The sequence below is a fragment of the Caretta caretta genome, chromosome 1, assembly GCF_965140235.1.
Source record: "Caretta caretta isolate rCarCar2 chromosome 1, rCarCar1.hap1, whole genome shotgun sequence".
Lineage (NCBI taxonomy): Eukaryota > Metazoa > Chordata > Testudines > Cheloniidae > Caretta > Caretta caretta.
In genome coordinates this window covers 211,931,248-211,949,236 of record NC_134206.1, presented here as the reverse complement: position 1 = coordinate 211,949,236, position 17,989 = coordinate 211,931,248, and the positions used below count along the sequence as shown (strand labels likewise).

At 53.1% G+C, this 17,989-nt stretch overlaps 1 protein-coding gene across 1 annotated transcript in view; it reads left to right on the top strand.

Moving 5' to 3' along the window:
• The first annotated feature begins 2,814 nt into the window (after positions 1–2,814).
• ACRBP (acrosin binding protein) overlaps positions 2,815–17,989 on the top strand; it is a 72,284-nt gene continuing 57,109 nt past the window's right edge. Inside the window, exons 1-2 of the mRNA XM_048820556.2 lie at positions 2,815–2,854; positions 3,688–3,900. Coding sequence (XP_048676513.1) covers positions 2,815–2,854; positions 3,688–3,900 — 253 coding nt within the window. The remainder of the gene's footprint in view (positions 2,855–3,687; positions 3,901–17,989) is intronic.

Here is a 17,989-nt window from a genome sequence, read left to right as displayed (position 1 = left end):
TGGCTATAGAAAAGTAGTGGGAGATAGATATATTAGCTCCAGGCTAAACAAATCCCTGGTACCAGGATAAGTTAAATGACAGCTGCTCCAGGTCAATTAAGACACCTGTGGCCAATTAAGAACTTTCCAGAAGGCAGGGAGAATGTTAGGTTGATTGGGACACCTGAAGCCAATCAGGGGCTGGCTGAAACTAGTTAAAAGCCTCCCAGTCAGTCAGGTGGGTGTGCATGTCAGGAGCTGTGGGAGGAAGTTGTGCTGTTGGAGATACTGAGTAGTACACACCATATCAAGCACACGGAAGGAGGCCCTGAGGTAAGGGTGAAGTGGCGCTTAAGGAAGTGAGGGCTGCTGTGGGGGAAGTAGCCCAGGGAATTGTACATGTCATGTTTCTAAAAGGTCAGCTACCATAGCTGATACTATTAGGGTCCCTGGGCTGGAGCCCGGAGAAGAGGGTGGGCCTGGGCTCCCCCCACCTTTGGCCCCTGATTAATCACTGAGACTGGGAGACAACAGACACTGTGCAAGGAAGGATAACTTCTCCTCACCTCCCTCACTGGCTTATGATGAAAATGGCTCAGTAGACTGTGACCCTTGTCTCTAGAGAGAGAAGGGTTACATGGAGGGTCACAGTGAGCCTCTGAGGCTAGCGAAATCCGCCAGGAAACGTTGGACCCATGGAGACAAGGACAGAACTTTGTCACATAGGTTATGCATTCCAGTAGGTATTCATATTGATTTTGTAACAGTTCTGTCAACTTTTAAAAAGCAGTTAATCTAATTGGGCCTATATTTCCTCAAGTCTGGTTCTTTAGAGAGTAAATATTTTTGCAACTCAAGTGATAAAATACATTTATTGGGTGGAATCACAAAAATTCTAAGCGCATACCTGTCTTTATTTAACTTCAGACAAATCAGTAAGCATACATATTTTGACAATACAAACATTATCTTTTTTGGCTTTAAAATATTGAATAACTACTGGTCTGCTATTAGAAAATTGATGCAAGAGCTATTTCAGGACCCACATCTCCCAAGTTCCCCTGGCCACAGTGCTAGGAACATATCCCAGGTTCATCAGGATTGTCAAGTGGAGCCTGGCACGGTGCTCTCTTTCTTCCCTGCCCTGCAAGAGTTGAGGGGAGCGACTCCCCTATGTAGGAAGGGACAGCCACTGGGACTATGCGCTAGGTCTAGGGTGCTAGTTGGGGGAAACTCATCCAGCTTTTTCTCCCTTCTTCCTCGAGAGACTGTCTGTTCTTGGAATTCCCAGTGCAGTCTGTGCAGTGGTGTAGGACCAGCCTCTGAGAATGTTCATATTCAGTTATTTTAGCACACTGAGAAGTGACAGCAGGGAACTGGTGATTTTCAAATGTTTATATCTCAACAAGACCTTAACAGAATGTCATGGGACAAAGAACAGATCCTTCTTTGGCTTCAAGGCTTTGTTAAAGACATTCTGCAAACAGTGCGCGTGTGAGAACTTCTAAACAAGTTGAAAGTGAGTTCTATACTAGAAAGTTTTAGCTTTAATATGGGGGCCACTACTAATTCCCCCTATAATCTTTTTCTCAGGGCTAGCTTTACAAAAGGGACTCTTTCAGTCTATATTATTGAAGCTGTTCCACTTTGTATGATATGCTTAAATATTCAGTAGGCGAGAGAGAGAGTGAAAATGACTCTAGATTAGTGGTTAGCCACTCACCTGAGAGACCCAGGCTCTGAATCAGGCAGAGCGGGGATTTGAACCCAGGGCTCCACATCCAGTGTGAGTGTTCTAAACACTGGACTGGTAGGTATAGAAGGGGGTGGGGAAAGGGTAACACTACCTCCTCTCTGTGTTGTATGGGCCTGATGCACGAGGTGGCCTCTGAGCATGCCTACTGGATTGGGCCCCCATATGTGAGCTAGGCCAGAGACAACCCAGTTCAAGGATCTCACTGGGGCTTAGGTGCGAGTTAGGCACCGACTCTGCTCAGTGGTGTGAGGACTTAGGTGGGATCGCATATGCCTGCCAGGAGACATTTAGGCATCTAGGGAACTTTATCTGTGGAAACTTAGATACCAAAGGAGGTACCTGCAGGGCTTGTTTTTTCTAGGGTTTTTTACCTGGAGTTAATTGATTATCAGTTAACCTGGGGTAATTAACACTTTTGTGTGGGCTGCTAGTCAGGACACTCAACAAATATTGTTCCTGGCTACAAACATTTGTAGTTTATCATAGGCTGATCACTAGGGTGTGTGTGTGGGAGGAAGGGGTAACTCTAGAGTGTGTCTGCCTGTCTGCTGCCTCCTGATTTACTCTCTAGCCAACCACCTCTGTTCACATGCCCTTTCCTTGCTGCTCTCCCCAGCTCTCCCTGCCTCCATCCTTCTCATCTCCCATGCCTTCATCCTATCCTGGATTCCTCATCTCACCTGCCTGTATCCCTCACTTTCCCCATATCCCTAGTTTGTTTCCCTTCCAGTTCCCACTCTGCCCATGACTTCCCCAAGCCTCTCATCCCCCATAGTAGTTCCAACCTTGCTGCCCATCACAAATCCTCTCCTTTTTCCTCTCATCTTCCATGTTCCCCAAATCCTTTCCCCCTTCCGGATTTCCTCTTTTCATCTGTGCCCCTCCCTGCCTGCCCCTTGACCCCCTTTTCTGATCATTCCTACATTGCTCTTGATCCCTTTGCCTTCCACCCTCACTGTGGCTCCTCTAGAGTTCTGACTATGAGGTCGCCACATTCTCATTCCGACAGCCTCCATGTTGGCCTTTGAAATGGGAGGAGTTGGTTGGGAGTTGCAGGTGCTGGAGTTAAAGAGAAGAAAATGCTGAGGTTCCAGTCTCTGCCTTGGGCCCTCCTGGTGGGTAAGTGACCTGTGTCTGCACCTCACAAGAACCCCTCCCCTCTGATGTCTTGGCTGCCTCTTCCCTATAAGGTGTCACACAAAATCCCTGAGCCCAGGAAATTCTATTGTTGTCCCTGAGTATCCCTGAAGAGAAAGTACCTCTGCCATCTCTCCCCACTGGGAATATACTCCTGGTATCCTTCCCTCATCCCCATGGGAATGGATCTTCAAGATCTTTGCTCTTGAATGGCACTAGCCAACACAGGGCACAAGATGGCCTCATTGCTGCACATGTACTTTGCCCTTTGTTTTCTTACTGTTATGAAGTCTCAAAACTCCTAGGATGGGACACATGGTTAGGGAATGGGGTGCAAATTCTACAGGATCAGAGCCTGTATTATTAAGCAGGTTGCAGGGGGGTAGGGCACAGGGGCACAGCTGGTGCAAAACGGGTTAAAAGAACTGGCTGACTCAGGGAGATTAAGGAATGGGATAAAACAGCCTTTCACCTGTAGGGCACTGGTTTCAGTGCAGCCCCAGTTCTGGAGGACTGGGTGGTTATGGAATGGGATATGAAGCCTTTTACTTCAAAGGAACTAGCTCCAGACCAGACTCACCCAGATCTGGGGGAAACAGGCTGGCTTGAGGTGTTTGTGTTTAATTTCTAAGGCACCATTGTGGTCCAGCCAACATGGGGAACAGGGGGGAACCTCAGGCTGGATGGGCTTGTTGGGCTGATCTAGAGGTTGGGGAAGCAAGTGGAAACATGGGGACTGACAGGTCTATGAAGTGTTTCTTTATGTCCTTGAGTCACTGATGGCTGTACTCATCCCTGTCCTGCTTTCTCCACAGGACTTCTGCTCCCCATGGTGCAGCCTGTCTGCAGCATGTCATCCCCGGTTCCAGGCAGCCCACTGTCTGACAGCGAGTACCAGGTCTTCTTTTCTGCTCTGATGCCCTCCTGGAAGGCAGGTGTAGCCTGCCAGATCCGACGTACTCAAGGGTGCCACGACCCTAAAGTCATCCGGCTGGACCAGTTTGAGAACCACGGCTGGATCCCAGAGGGTACAGAGCGTGTGGGCGTATTAGGGTTGTAACATTTGTGTGTTGTCAGTGCCATGCAGAAACAAGCTCAGCATTACCTCTACTGACTCAATCTGGATCTGGGCAGTGTGGTTCCTACCCGTATGGCCCAGAAAGAGAGACAACTTCTGCCCAGTTTGAGTCAACACATAACCTATCCTGTTCTAGCACAACTTTTTAGGCTGCTGGGCCGCTCTTACTGACGATTCAGTTGTTGACCTGGCCTGATATTCCCAGCCTACAGAACCTGGTTCTTTCAGGCTGTAAAGAACCAGGGACTAGAACCCAGGTCTGCAGAACCTAGAACAGTTGATGTTCCTACAGTGCCACCAGGAGGCCATGTAGAAAGACAGCCAGGGAGCACTGTGGAGAGTAGGCACTGCAAGATATCTCCCAAGAGACCCAGAGTGATGGTGCCCTGCAGCCCTCTGACTGGCCAAGCACCCTATTTAACCCCAGAGGTTGCCCCAACAAGTTGCCTGGGCAGCTGTACAGACTTTGGCCTGCTGCAGTGCTAGACTTTGCTTGATCGCCTGTCTCCTACTCCAGCTTGACTCTGATCCTGATGCATGCCTCCTGATTCCAGCCTACCTCTGATCTCCAGTCTCTGACTCTGACCCAGACTCTTGCTGACAGGACCTGGCACTTGCAATTCCTCCAACTCCTGCTTCGTGACTACTGTCCCAAGTGGGTAGACCTCAAAGTCCAGCTGTGACAGGCCAGAGTGTACTTTACACAGGTCCTGCAGAGATCCTGTAGGATGCTTCCTGTCCTGCATGGAGCTTGCTTTTCTCCACTGTTTCTGAGGGCTCTGATAGGACCAGCAGTTCTTTGACTTCAACCCAAGGTGTCTCCCATTAGACCTCTCACAGTTGCCAGCCTTCTACCAGCTGGTCTCCACAACCAGGTCCTCTGTAGCCACTGAGAGTTGAGGACTTTCTCCTAGAGCCCCTCCTGCCCAATTTCCAGCTTCATGTGCTGGTAGTGTTCTCTTCAGTTGACCAGAGGTTGGTCCTCAGAATCAAGAACTTCTGGACTATAGAAGGACACAGGACTAGAAGGGATCTCCTGGATCACTGAGTCCAATCCTCTGCTTTTGCAGGCAACCCTGTCATATATTCCCTTTCATAAGTTACAGCCGGCAGGACTGGGTGGTCCCCACCATGCTTTCACCATGCGTGGGGCTGCCCACCTCACTCAAACTTCCTGTTGTATGCTCTAGGCAGTGAAAGCTGCCCTGTCCCCTACCTCTCTCATGTTCCCCAAATGGGTCCTCTGAGAAGACTTATCCAAACCACCCTTCTCTCCTGCCTGCTGGAGTCTGTCAGGCCTTGGCCCCATGACAAATCCCCGCAGCTGCTCTCCACGCAACAACCTAAGCCCGCCTCACAGTCATGCCCAGGGGACATCTTCATATATTGAGCACTCCATATCATCCATTTCCTTGCTCTTTTGCACTCCCTCCCCCAGGGACCCAAGTGGTGGGACACTCATGCTTGGATGGAAGGCCCCTGGTGGGAGAGCATATATTCCATCCTGGTTCCACCATCCACCAGTGATGTAAGCTGGCAGATCCTCCATGGAGTTGTGAGCATAGGCACATTGCTGCTGCATTTCATGGTTTCCTCCAACATCCAACCAACCCTTTGTGGTGAGAGGCTGGAGCTGCAATTTTCCTTTCACCTGTTTATTTTTGCCCACTTGATCTAAGGTCCCACATAGTCCTGGGACCTCCTCCTGGCATTGACTAGGATGGCTGCGGATCAGTCCAGGAACAGGAAGCTTAAAAGGAAGGCTCTTTGACTGTGGGACCATTTTCCATGCCTTTGTCAATTCACACATCCAGACAGAGTTCTATGTGAATTCCTAGCTCCTCCAGCACCCACTGTTCCTATGACCTTTTAGATAAATAGAGTTTAAGGCCAAAAGGGCCTACCAGATCATCTAGTCTGAGCTCTGTATATCACAGGCCACCTGCACCACCCAGTATCTGTTCGCTAAACCCAACAACCAAAATGAGACCAAAGTATTACAGCCCTTTGAGGGGTCATTGCTCTTCTCTAAGCAGACTGATGACAAGCTGCATAGACTCCCCTTCCCCAAATTAAAAGCAGATCTCGCCTCCACAGCCATACTATCCTTCTTTCATGTCTCACAACCAGGACCTAGTGAGAAAAAAGATTGGAGGTTATAGAAGACCAACCCTTTTGTTTTCTGCAGCAGCTCCTAGTTCTTACCGACAGAATGACAGTTCTAAGCAAATATTTTGATGTGTTTGGCAAGGACAGCCTACCATCTTCCAGAGTGCAAGCCTCTTCTACCCCTTTTTTGCCAACTGGTTATCCCCCTACTTAAATGCTTGGTCCAGCATCCCTGAAGACCAGTGGGTCTTAAGTATAGTGGAATTGGGAGATATCCTTCAATTTATTTCTGTCCTCCCTTTTCACCTCCTTTCCTCATCCCTTTTCAGGGGCCACACTCAAGAGGAAGTTCTCCTTCAGGAGCTGCAATCTCTCCTCCAGTTGGGAGTCATAGTGGAAGGTCCTCCATTTCACAGCAGAAAGGAATTTTATTCTCAATACTTCCTAATTCTAAAAGCAAAAGGATGTCTCAGACTCATTCTAGGCCTGCAAGATTGCAACAGATAGCTAAAGAAAATAAAGTTTTGTATGGTGCCTCTGGCTTCTGTTAATCCCTCCCTGGATGCTGGAGACTGGTATGCCACCCTCGACTTAAAAGATGCATATTTGCATGTAGCAAAACATCAAAGCCACAAGAAATTCCTCAGATTTTTGGTCAACCTATGCCACTATCAGTTTACAGTCTTACCATTTAGCCTGTCTGCCGCCCCATGTGTATTCACAAAGTAGAGGGCAGTGGTGCCAGTGTTCTTCAGAAAATTGGGAATTCAAGTGTTTCCCTGCTTGGATGGTCCAACATGACTGTTGTCCAATTCACCTTCAATGTATTAGGGTTGTTCATCAACACAGAGAAGTCAATCCTGTCTCTTATACAAGAGACAGAGTTTATAGAAGCAGTCTTGGACTCTACGAAAGCCAAGACCTTTCTTCCCCAGTTATGATTGCAGATGATGCTGACCACTGCTTTAGACCTGAAGGCCCATCCTACCATGACAAATACCTTTGCAACAAGAAGGTCAGGGAAAGTGTGGGACCCTTACTGAAAAGGCAGCCATGTTCCCTCTAATTTTTCCCACCCATGTGCAGAATGAATTTTATGTGCACCAATATGGAAGTGATATGTCACACAGCACCTTCATCTTGGTGCACATAACAAAATGCATGTGGTGGGGGTGGGGCCGAGGGGTTCGGAGTGTGGGAGGAGTGCAGAGGTGTGAGGGCTCTGGCTGGGGGTGTGGGCTCTGGGCTGGGGCTGGGGATGAGGGGCTCAGGGCTGGGGCAGAGGGTTGGGTGCAGGGGGTGAGGGCTCTGGGTGGGGGTGCAGGATTGGGGGTGCAGGAGGGTGCTCAGAGGACTCCACAGCAATAATACCTGGGCTGAGGGGGAGAGGTGCTTCTCTCTGCTGTGGCAGCGCTGGGGCTGGGGCTGCAGGATAGGCACCCCCTTCCCCCCACCCACCCCGACCCCAGCAGGTCCAGGCCAGGAGAGGGTCGCTCCACCCGTGCCTGGGTCCAGGCTGGGCCTCCCCAGTCGCAGCTGGGTCCAGGCCGCCCTGACCGTGCCTGGGGCCGGGCCGCTCTGGTCTGGGTGCCCTGGTGGCACCTGGGGATGGGCTGCCCCAGACTGCGCCACAGCACAGTTGGGACCAGAGGAGTTGTGGGGCTGGGCTCGGTGGAAGCTGAGGGAGGGGCACCCCAGCCATGGCAGGTCCCCGGGTGGGTTCCCTGAGCATATGCGCAGCACTAAATAGGTGGCTGCACAGGTTACAGGGAATTTAGGAGGCAACACAGTGACAGATGATGTGGAAAAAGCTGAAGTACTCAAAGCTTTTTTTGCCTCAGTCTTCACAGACAAGGTCAGTTCCCAGACTGCTGCACTGGGCAGCATGATACGGGGAGGAAGTGCGTAGCCCACAGTGATTAAAGAACAGGTTAAGGACTGTCGCGGAGTGTGGGGGAGTCCAGGCCCTGCACCCCTCTTCCTGGGATCCACTGAGACTCTCAGCCAGCCAGTAAAACAGAAGGTTTATTGGACAACAGGAACACAGTCCACAACAGAGCTTGTGGGTACAACCAGGACCCCTCAATCACGTCCTTCTGGGGGAGCAGGGAGCTTAGACCCCAGCCCTGGGGTTCCCTGCGTTCCTCCACCCAGCCTCCAAACTGCCAACTCCACCCACCCAGCAGGTTCCCTGCTGCAGCCTCTGTTCACATTCCTGGGCAGAGGTGTTACCTCCCCCTCCCCCTCCTGGCTCAGGTGACAGGCTCTTAGGTCTCCCATCCCCAGGGCACATTCCCAGGTCAACACTCCCCCCTCCCTGCTGAGTCACATCGTCACATCTCTCCCCCCTTCGAGACTGAACTGAGCGGGGTCACTGACCAGTGACCTGGGGAAGTTCGGGGCCCCCTCTCCGGGACAGCGCATCCGCTATCAGGTTGGCACTTCCCTTCACGTGGACCACGTCCATGTCGTAATCCTGCAGCAGCAGGCTCCATCTCAGGAGTTTGGTGTTGGCTCCTTTCATCTGGTGCAGCCAGGTCAGGGGAGAGTGGTCGGTGTACACGGTGAAGTGCCGCCCGAAGAGATAGGGCTCTAGTTTCTTGAGGGCCCACACCATGGCCAGGCACTCCTTCTCGATGGCCGCGTAGTGTTGCTCCCGGGGTAGCAACTTCTTGCTCAGGTACACGATGGGGTGTCTCTCCCCCTTTTCATCCTCCTGCATTAACACCGCCCCCAGTCCCGTGTCGGAGGCGTCGGTGAACACCACAAAGGCCTTGTCAAAGTCCGGGTTCGCCAGAACTGGGCCACTGACCAGAGCCTCCTTCAGCGCCCGGAAAGCCACCTGGCACTGCTCGGTCCAGACCACCTTGTCTGGCTTCCCCTTCTTGCATAGCTCAGTGATGGGGGTGGCTATGGTGCTAAAGTGGGGCACAAATCTTCGGTAGTATCCTGCCATCCCAATAAAGGCTTGGACCTGCTTTTTGGTGTGGGGAGCGGGCCAGTCTCTGATCACCTCCACCTTGGCTGGTTCCGGCTTTAGGCGGCCGCTCCCCACCCGATGGCCCAGGTAAGACACTTCCGCCATCCCCACCTTGCACTTCTCCGCTTTTACAGTCAGCCCAGCCCCCTGGAGTCGGTCCAGCACTTGTCTAACCTGGGACACGTGGTCCTCCCAGGTCTGGCTAAAGACACAGATGTCATCAATATACGCCACGGCAAAACTCTCCATCCCCCTCAGGAGCTGGTCCACCAGGCGCTGGAAGGTGGCCGGCGCTCCCTTGAGGCCGAAAGGCAGGGTCAGGAACTCATAGAGCCCCAGAGGGGTGATAAAGGCCGATTTCAGTCGGGCATCTGCATCCAGCGGCACTTGCCAGTAGCCCTTTGTAAGGTCCATGGTGGTAAGGTACCGAGCTCCTCCCAGCTTGTCTAGGAGCTCGTCCGGCCTGGGCATGGGGTAGGCATCAGATACAGTGATGGCATTGAGCTTCCGATAGTCCACGCAGAACCGGACCGACCCGTCCTTTTTGGGGACCAGCACCACCGGCGAGGCTCAAGGGCTGGCAGATGGCTGGATCACCCCCAAAGCCAGCATGTCCCGGACCTCTCTTTCCAGGTCCTGAGCAGTTTTCCCTGTGACTCGGGAAGCGACCGAAGGGTCCCTGTGAAGCGACCCTGTCTGCACCCGGTGGACAGTCAGAATAGTGCGTCCAGGCTGGTTGGAAAACAGCTGTCGGTACGGATGCAGCACCTCCCTGACCTCAGCTTGCTGGGCAGGGGTTAGCTGATCCGAGAGGGGGATTGTTTCCAGGGGGGAACCAGCTCTGGTCCCAGGGAATAGATCTACTAAAGGGTCATCTCCCTGCTCTTCCCACTGTCCACACACGGCCAACACCACATTCCCCCTGGCATAATATGGCTTCATCATATTCACATGGTACACCCGGCGGTGGTGCGCCCGGTTCGACAGCTCCACCACATAGTTTACCTCATTGAGCTGCTTGATGACCTTGAAAGGGCCCTCCCAGGCGGCCTGTAGTTTGTTCTTTCTCACTGGGATGAGAACCATCACCGGATCCCCGGTGGCGTAGGCACGGGCCCTTGCCGTGCGGTCATACCAGACCTTCTGCTTCTTCTGGGCTCTGGCCAGATTCTCCCTGGCCAGGCCCATGAGTTCAGCAAGTCTCTCTCGGAAGATCAGGACATACTCCACCACTGACTCTCCATCGGGAGTGGTCTTCCCCTCCCACTCGTCTCTCATCAGGTCCAGGGGGCCCCTCACCCTCCTTCCATATAACAGTTCGAAAGGCGAAAATCCGGTAGACTCCTGGGGCACCTCCCTGTACGCAAACAGCAGGTGAGGTAAGTACTTGTCCCAATCCTGCGGGTGCTGGTTCATAAAGGTTTTCAGCATCATCTTTAGCGTCCCGTTAAACCTCTCCACCAGCCCGTTGGACTGGGGGTGATAAGCTGAGGCCCAGTCGTGCCGGACCCCACATTTCTCCCACAAGCACCGGAGCAGGGCCGACATGAAGTTGGAGCCTTGGTCTGTCAAGACTTCCTTGGGGAACCCCACTCGGCTGAAAATGGTCAGGAGCGCATCGGCCACGGTGTCTGCTTCAATGGAAGCTAAGGGCACTGCCTCGGGGTAGCGGGTGGCAAAATCTACCACAACCAGAATGTATTTCTTCCCCGACCGGGTCGTCTTGCTGAGAGGCCCCACGATGTCCATGGCCACCTTCTGGAAAGGCTCCTCTATGATGGGCAAAGGTCTCAAAGCCGCTTTCCCCTTGTCCCGGGCCTTCCCCACCCTCTGACAGGGGTCACAGGATCGGCAATACTGCCGGACCGTGGTAAAGACCCCGGGCCAGTAAAAGTTCTGTAGCAACCTCTGCCAGGTGCGCTGGATTCCCTGGTGCCCTGCGAGGGGGATGTCATGGGCCAGGTACAGGAGCTTGCGGCGATACTTCTGGGGGACCACCAGCTGCCTCCTGATCCCACAGGACTCTACTTCCCTTGTGGGAGCCCATTCTCGGTATAGGAACCCTTTCTCCCACAGGAACCTCTCCTGGCAGCCTCTCCTCATGGTCCGTACCACACCGAGGTCGGCCAGGTCCCTGAGCTTCCGCAAGGAGGGATCTTTCCTCAACTCGGCCTGGAACTCAGCGGCTGGGGAAGGGATGGGGACCGGTTCCCCCTCAGTGGCCAGGTCTGAGGCCTCAGCCTCTCTGAGCCGTGCCCCTCGGCCCTCCCTTCCCACCAGGGTAGGGTCCTGCGCCTCCGGTGCGGTACCCTCCCCGAGGTCAGGGAGCAGTGGCCCTCGCCGGCTCTGGCTACGGGTCACAACCAGGGCAGTCTGGGGCTTGCTTGGCCAGTCCTCTAGGTCTCCCCCCATCAAAACTTCAGTGGGCAAATGGTGGTGTACCCCCACATCCTTGGGGCCCTCCTTGGCCCCCCATTTCAGGTGTACCCTTGCCACGGGCACCTTAAATGGGGTCCCGCCCACCCCTGTCAGGGTCAGGTAGGTGTTGGGCACCACCCGATCTGGGGCCACCACCTCGGGCCGGGCCAGCGTCACCTCCGCGCCCGTATCCCAGTATCCATTGACCTTCCTCCCATCCACCTCCAGGGGAACAAGGCACTCTCTCCGGAGGGACAGCCCCGCGCCCACCCTGTAAACTGAGCACCCTGAGTCCAGAGCCTCCAGCCCTCTGGTGGAGCTGGCCTGGGGTACTCTTCCCTCCTGAGCAGGTGGTAAACTGGTAGGCCCCCTTTCCTGGGTCGTCTGCCCCTCGTCCAGCTGGGTCCCTACCCAGTTAACCCTGGGTAGGTTGGGTCTGCTCAGTTTGTCCCTGAGCCCAGGGCACTGGGACCGTATGTGGCCTCTCTGGCCACAGTGATAGCAGCTCAGGTCACGTTGGTCCCCTCGAGCGGGTCGGAGGGGCCCGACGCCAGGCGTTCCCCTTGGGAGGGGGTTCTCCCTATTTCCCCGCTGGGAGGCCCCCTGGTGACTCTCTCTCTGCATCGGGGGGGCCTGTTCTTTTGGGACTCCTCCCGGCTACCCCCTGACCGACTGTTCACAAACTCGTCGGCCAGCTGCCCTGCGTGCTGGGGGTTCTCGAGCTTTTTGTCCACCAACCACAGCCTCAGGTCGGAAGGGCACTGTTCATACAGTTGCTCCAGTACAATTAGGTCAAGCAGGTCCTCTTTAGCTCGGGCCCCAGCTGTCCACTTGCGGGCATACCCCTGCATCCGGTTGACCAGTTGTAGGTAGGTGACCTCAGGCGTTTTACGCTGACTCCGGAACCTTCTCCGGTACATCTCGGGGGTCAGCCCAAACTCACGGAGAAGGGCCTGTTTGAACAGTTCATAGTCCCCTGCCTCCGGCCCTGTCATCCGGCTGTACACCTCCACGGCTTTGGGGTCCAGTAAGGGGGTGAGGAACTGGAGCCTGTCTGCAGGGTCAACCCTGTGCAGCTCACAGGCATTCTCAAAGGCCGTCAGGAAGCTATCTATGTCCTCCCCCTCCTTCCGCTGGGCCAGGAAGCACTTATCAAAGTTCCTTGCAGTCTTGGGTCCCCCCTCACTCACCACAGCCGGGGCCCCACTGCTCTTCAGCCTGGCCAGCTCCAGTTCATGCTGTCTTTGTTTCTCCTTCTCCTGACGTTCCCTCTCCTTCTCCTGACGCTCCCTCTCCTTCTCCTCCTGCTCATGTTGACGTTGTTTCTCCTTCTCCTCCTGCTCATGTTGACGTTGTTTCTCCTCATGTTGACGTTGTTTTTCATGATCCTCCAGCTCCCTCATTTTCATCTCCCTCTCCCATTCCAGCCGCCTCTGCTCCAGGGATGGGGAGCTCCGCCGGGAGGATCCCCTGCTGGGTGCTGGGGTCAGGGTGCCCTTGGTATTCGCTGGGCTTCCCCCAACCCCTCCCCCAGGCATAGGTAGGAAGGGTCTCGGGATGTCCTCGGCAGCAGTCTGACCCCTCCCAGCCCGGTCAGGCCCCAGGGCCCACGCTGCGTCTGCCGGGCGGCTCCCCTCAGGGACAGGGATCGGGTCATCCAAGCGATCCCTCTCCTCCAACTGGGCAATCAGTTGTTCCTTGGTGGACCTCCCGATGCGCAGCCCCCTCTGCCTGCACAGCTCCACCAGGTCACTCTTAAGGCGTTTAGCGTACATCTCCCTGCTGGCCACTCGCAGGCCGGGCAGCTTCCCACGGTTTCCAGGAAAAGCCCTTAGTGTGCCAGTCCTTCTTGAGGTCACCACCTCTTTGCCAGGGTCGAGCTGCAGACTCCTCCGCCCCTGGGACCGCTCGCTGCAATCCCCCGGGGGACCCTGTTACTGCAAAAGTCTTTCTCTCTGGTCACACATTCCCAGGGGTTAGCCGCCCCCCGAAACCGTCTCTCTCTGAATCTTCAGCACGCCTGGTCCCCGTCAATTCCCCTTCGTTTTACTGTTCCCCAGTCACTTACTGCAGGAAGCGCCGTTCACGGGGTGCAGTAGATCCCACCGCTGCCACCAGTTGTCGTGGAGTGTGGGGGAGTCCAGGCCCTGCACCCCTCTTCCTGGGATCCACTGAGACTCTCAGCCAGCCAGTAAAACAGAAGGTTTATTGGACAACAGGAACACAGTCCACAACAGAGCTTGTGGGTACAACCAGGACCCCTCAATCACGTCCTTCTGGGGGAGCAGGGAGCTTAGACCCCAGCCCTGGGGTTCCCTGCGTTCCTCCACCCAGCCTCCAAACTGCCAACTCCACCCACCCAGCAGGTTCCCTGCTGCAGCCTCTGTTCACATTCCTGGGCAGAGGTGTTACCTCCCCCTCCCCCTCCTGGCTCAGGTGACAGGCTCTTAGGTCTCCCATCCCCAGGGCACATTCCCAGGTCAACACTCCCCCCTCCCTGCTGAGTCACATCGTCACAAGGACGATTTAGAAAAGCTGGACATGTACAAGTGCATGGGGGCGGATGCAATGCATCCGAGGGTGCTGAGGGACGTGGCTGATGTGATTGCAGAGCCATTGGCCATTATCTTTGAAAAGTCATGGCGATCGGGGAGGTCCCAGACAATTGGAAAAAGGCAAATATAGTGCCCAGGTGCAAGACTCTTTAAAAAAGGGAAAAAGGATAAGCTGGGGAACTACAGACCGGTCAGCCTCATCTCTGTCCCCAGAAAAATCATGGAGCAGGTCCTCAAGTAATCCATTTTGAAGCACTTGGAGGAGAGGAGGGTGATCAGGAACAGTCAACATGGATTCATCAAGGGCAAGTCATGCCTGACCAACCTGATTGCCTTCTATGATGAGCTCTAACTGGCTCTGTGTATATGGGGAAAGTGGTGGACGTGATATACTTTGACTTTAGCAAAGCTTTTGATACAGTCTCTCACAGTATTCTTGCTAGCAAGTTAAAAAAGTATGGATTGGCTGAATGGACTATAAGGTGGATAGAAAGTTGGCTAGATCGTCGGGTTCAATGGGTAGTGATCAACGGCTCAATGTCTAGTTGGCAGCCGGTATCAAGTGGAGTGCCCCGAGGGTCGGTCCTGGGCCTGGTTTTGTTCAACATCTTCATTAATGATCTAGATGATGGGATGGATAACACCCTCAGTAAGTTTGTGGATGACACTAAACTTGGGGGAGAGGTAGATACACTGGAGGGTAGGGATAGGGTCCAGAGTGACCTATGCAAATTGGAGGATTGGGCCAAAAGAAATCTGATGAAGTCCAACAAGGACAAGTGCAGAGTCCTGCACTTAGGATGGAAGAATCCCTTCCACTGCTACAGGCTGGGGACCAACTGGCTAAGTGGCAATTCTGCAGAAAAGGACCTGGGGATTACAGTGCTTGAGAAGCTGGATATGAGTCAGCAGTGTGCCCTTGTTGCCAAGAAGGCTAACGGCATATTGGGCTGCAGTAGTAGGAGCATTGCCAAGAGTCAGTGAGACTGTGGGACTTTTTGCATTGCCAGCTCAATTCACTCAAAGCCTCTCACCTTCCTGGTGTTCCGAATAATCTGGCAGACCAATTTAAGCAGATCTTTCTCACCACAAATGGTCCCTCCACCCAGATGTTTTCAGGTTCATTTTCCAGTGGTGGGGCTCTCCCCAAATAGACCTGTTTGCAACAAAAGTCAAAAGGAAGTGTCATCAGTTTTTCTCTCAAGCAGGTCACAGCCCAGGGTCTCTCATGAATGCTTTCCTGTTGCCCTGGACAAATGAGCTCCTATACTCATTTCCTCCAGTTCCACTCCTGCCCAGAATTTTATTGAAAATCAAGCAAGAACATGCTCGAGTGAGACTCATAGCTCCAGCACGGCCTCAACAAGACTGACTTTTCATTCTGCTGACCTGCTCAGATAGAGCTCAACTGACATTATCATTGGACCCAGACCTGATCTCTCAGGACCACGGTAGCCTCCTCCACCCTAACTTGCAGGGCCTCCACCAGATAGCCTGCATGCTCTGTGGCTAACACCTCAGGAGGATGTTTGTTCAAAGGGAGTTCAAGATTTTTTTTTAAATAGTAGGAAACCTTCTACTAGGTATACTTACCTGATGAAGTGGAAGAGATTCTACATCTGGTCCCAGAAAAAAGGTGTTTCTCCTGTCCTGGCACTGATCCATCATGTGTTGGACTATTTGTAATTCCTGAACCAGGAAGGTCTTGCCATGAGCTACATCAAGATCCACCTGGCAGCTATCACAGCTTTCCACGTTCCAGTTGATAGCCACTCGCTTTTCTCCAATCGTACGACAGCCAGATTTCTAAAAAGTTTGGACCATTTGCATCAACCTGGACAGTGGGTGAATTACAAGCTCTAGAGTCCGAACCTCTGTCTACAGTCTTCTACAAGAACAAGATATGCCTATGCCCTCATACAAAGTGGTGTCTCTCTTCCTTATTAATCAGGGTCAGGCAAGTTTCTTCCCTCAGCCTCATGTTCACAGGGATGAGGAGAGACTTCACACACTAGCTGTCAGGAGAGCATTGGTGTTTTACATGGACAGGAATAAACCATTCCAATCATTTTCACAGTTGTTTATGGCAATTTCAGACTGGATGAAGGACTGTCCGGTCTCCTCTCATAAAATCTCCACTGACATATGTTTATGCTACAACTTGGCCAATGTAACCCCTCCAAACAGAGTATTAGCACATTCAACAAAGGCACATGCAGCCTCTGCAGCCTTTTTGGCCCAAGTGCCTATTCTGGACATTTGCAAAATAGCAACTTGGTCTTCAGTGCCTTCCTTTGCCTCACATTATGCCATCTCTCAGCAGTCTGGAGATAATGCCAAGTTTGGACATATGGTCCTTCAGTCTTTACTCAAGTAGACTCAGATCCTACCTCCAAATGGAACTACTCGTGATTCACCTGAAGTGGAATGGACATGTGCAGTCATTCAAAGAAGAAGAACCAGTTATTAACGTGTTCTGTAACTGTTGTTCTTTGAGATGTGTTGCATGTGTCCATTGCACAACCCACCCTCCTTCCCCTCTGTGTCAGAGTCTGTCCAGTAAGAAAGGAACTAAGGGGGGCTGGGGGCAGTTCTGCCCTTTATGCCACTGCACAGCAGCACAAAACAGCACAGGGCTCAAGTGCCACCCCAACAAGTGCTGCTGAGGGAAAAAATTCTGACAACTGTGGCACTAGACGTGCACATACCTGAAGTGGAGTGGCCGTGTACGACACATCTTGAGGAACAACAGTTATAGAACAGGTTAGTAACCATATCTGCCAGCACAGCCCCACTGTTTGGAGTGGAACAAGGCACCAACAAACAAATAAGCCCTGATTCTTGTTTGCCGGAGTGTGATTGTAGCAGAGAGCTAAACAAAATTCTGAAACATGCAGTGGTGTTTACTTTTTAGTTTTGTTTTCTTCTGTGATTGGAGAGATTCTTTGTCAACAGAGTCATTGATGTTTCAGCAAACATCTGATTGGGGGTCTGTAACACTCCCCACATGTCTCCTAGTTATGCCTCTGGAGTTCTTCCTTCCTGTCTGGCCAGCCTGATATAATGACTGTTCTGCTGTAGGAGAAGTGTGAAAAACAGGCCACAAGCCTTCAACAGGTGGGTGCATAACTGGTTGAAAGACTGCTCAAAGATTGCATATCAATGGTTTGCTGTCAAACTGGGCGGATGTATCTAGTGTAGTCCCACGGGGTCATTCCTGGGTACAGTACTAGTCAATATTTTCATTACGGACTTGGATAACGGAGTGGAGAGTATCATAGGCGCCGACTCCGTGGGTGCTCCGGGGCTGGAGCACCCCGGCTAGAGCACCCATGGGGAAAAATTAGTGGGTGCTCTGCACCCACCGGCAGCCAAGCTCCCCTCACCCCCTCCCCACCTCCTCTTCCCCTGAGCACGCCACATCCCCTCTCCTCCACCTACCTCCCAGTGCTGCCCGCCCAGCTGCTGCCAAACAGCTGTTTGGCAGTGTTAGCATGCACCGGAAGGGAGCAGGAGGAGTGGGAACATGGCGTGCTCAGGGAAGGAGGCAGGGCTGAGGCAGGGATTTGGGGAAGAAGTTGGAATAGGGGCCGGGAGGGGTTGGAATGGGGGTGCGGATTTTGGGGAAGGGGTTGGAATGGCGACGGGTCAGGGGTGGGAAGAGGTGGGGCAGGGGTGGGGCCTTATGGAAGGGGTGGAGTGGGGGCAGAGACGAGGGCAGAAGGGGGTTGAACACCCAAGGGAAAGAGGGGAAGTCGGCGCCTATAGAGAATATGCATATAAAATTTGCAGATGACGCCAAGCTAGGAGGGGTTGCAAGCACTTTGGAGGACAGGATTGGAATTCAAAATGACCTTGACAAATTGGAGAATTGGTCTGAATTCAGCAAGATGAAATTCAGTGTAAAGAACAGGAAACAGTACTCCAGCTGAGGTCTCACCAGCAGAGCAGAATAGAGCAGGACAATTACCTCCCAT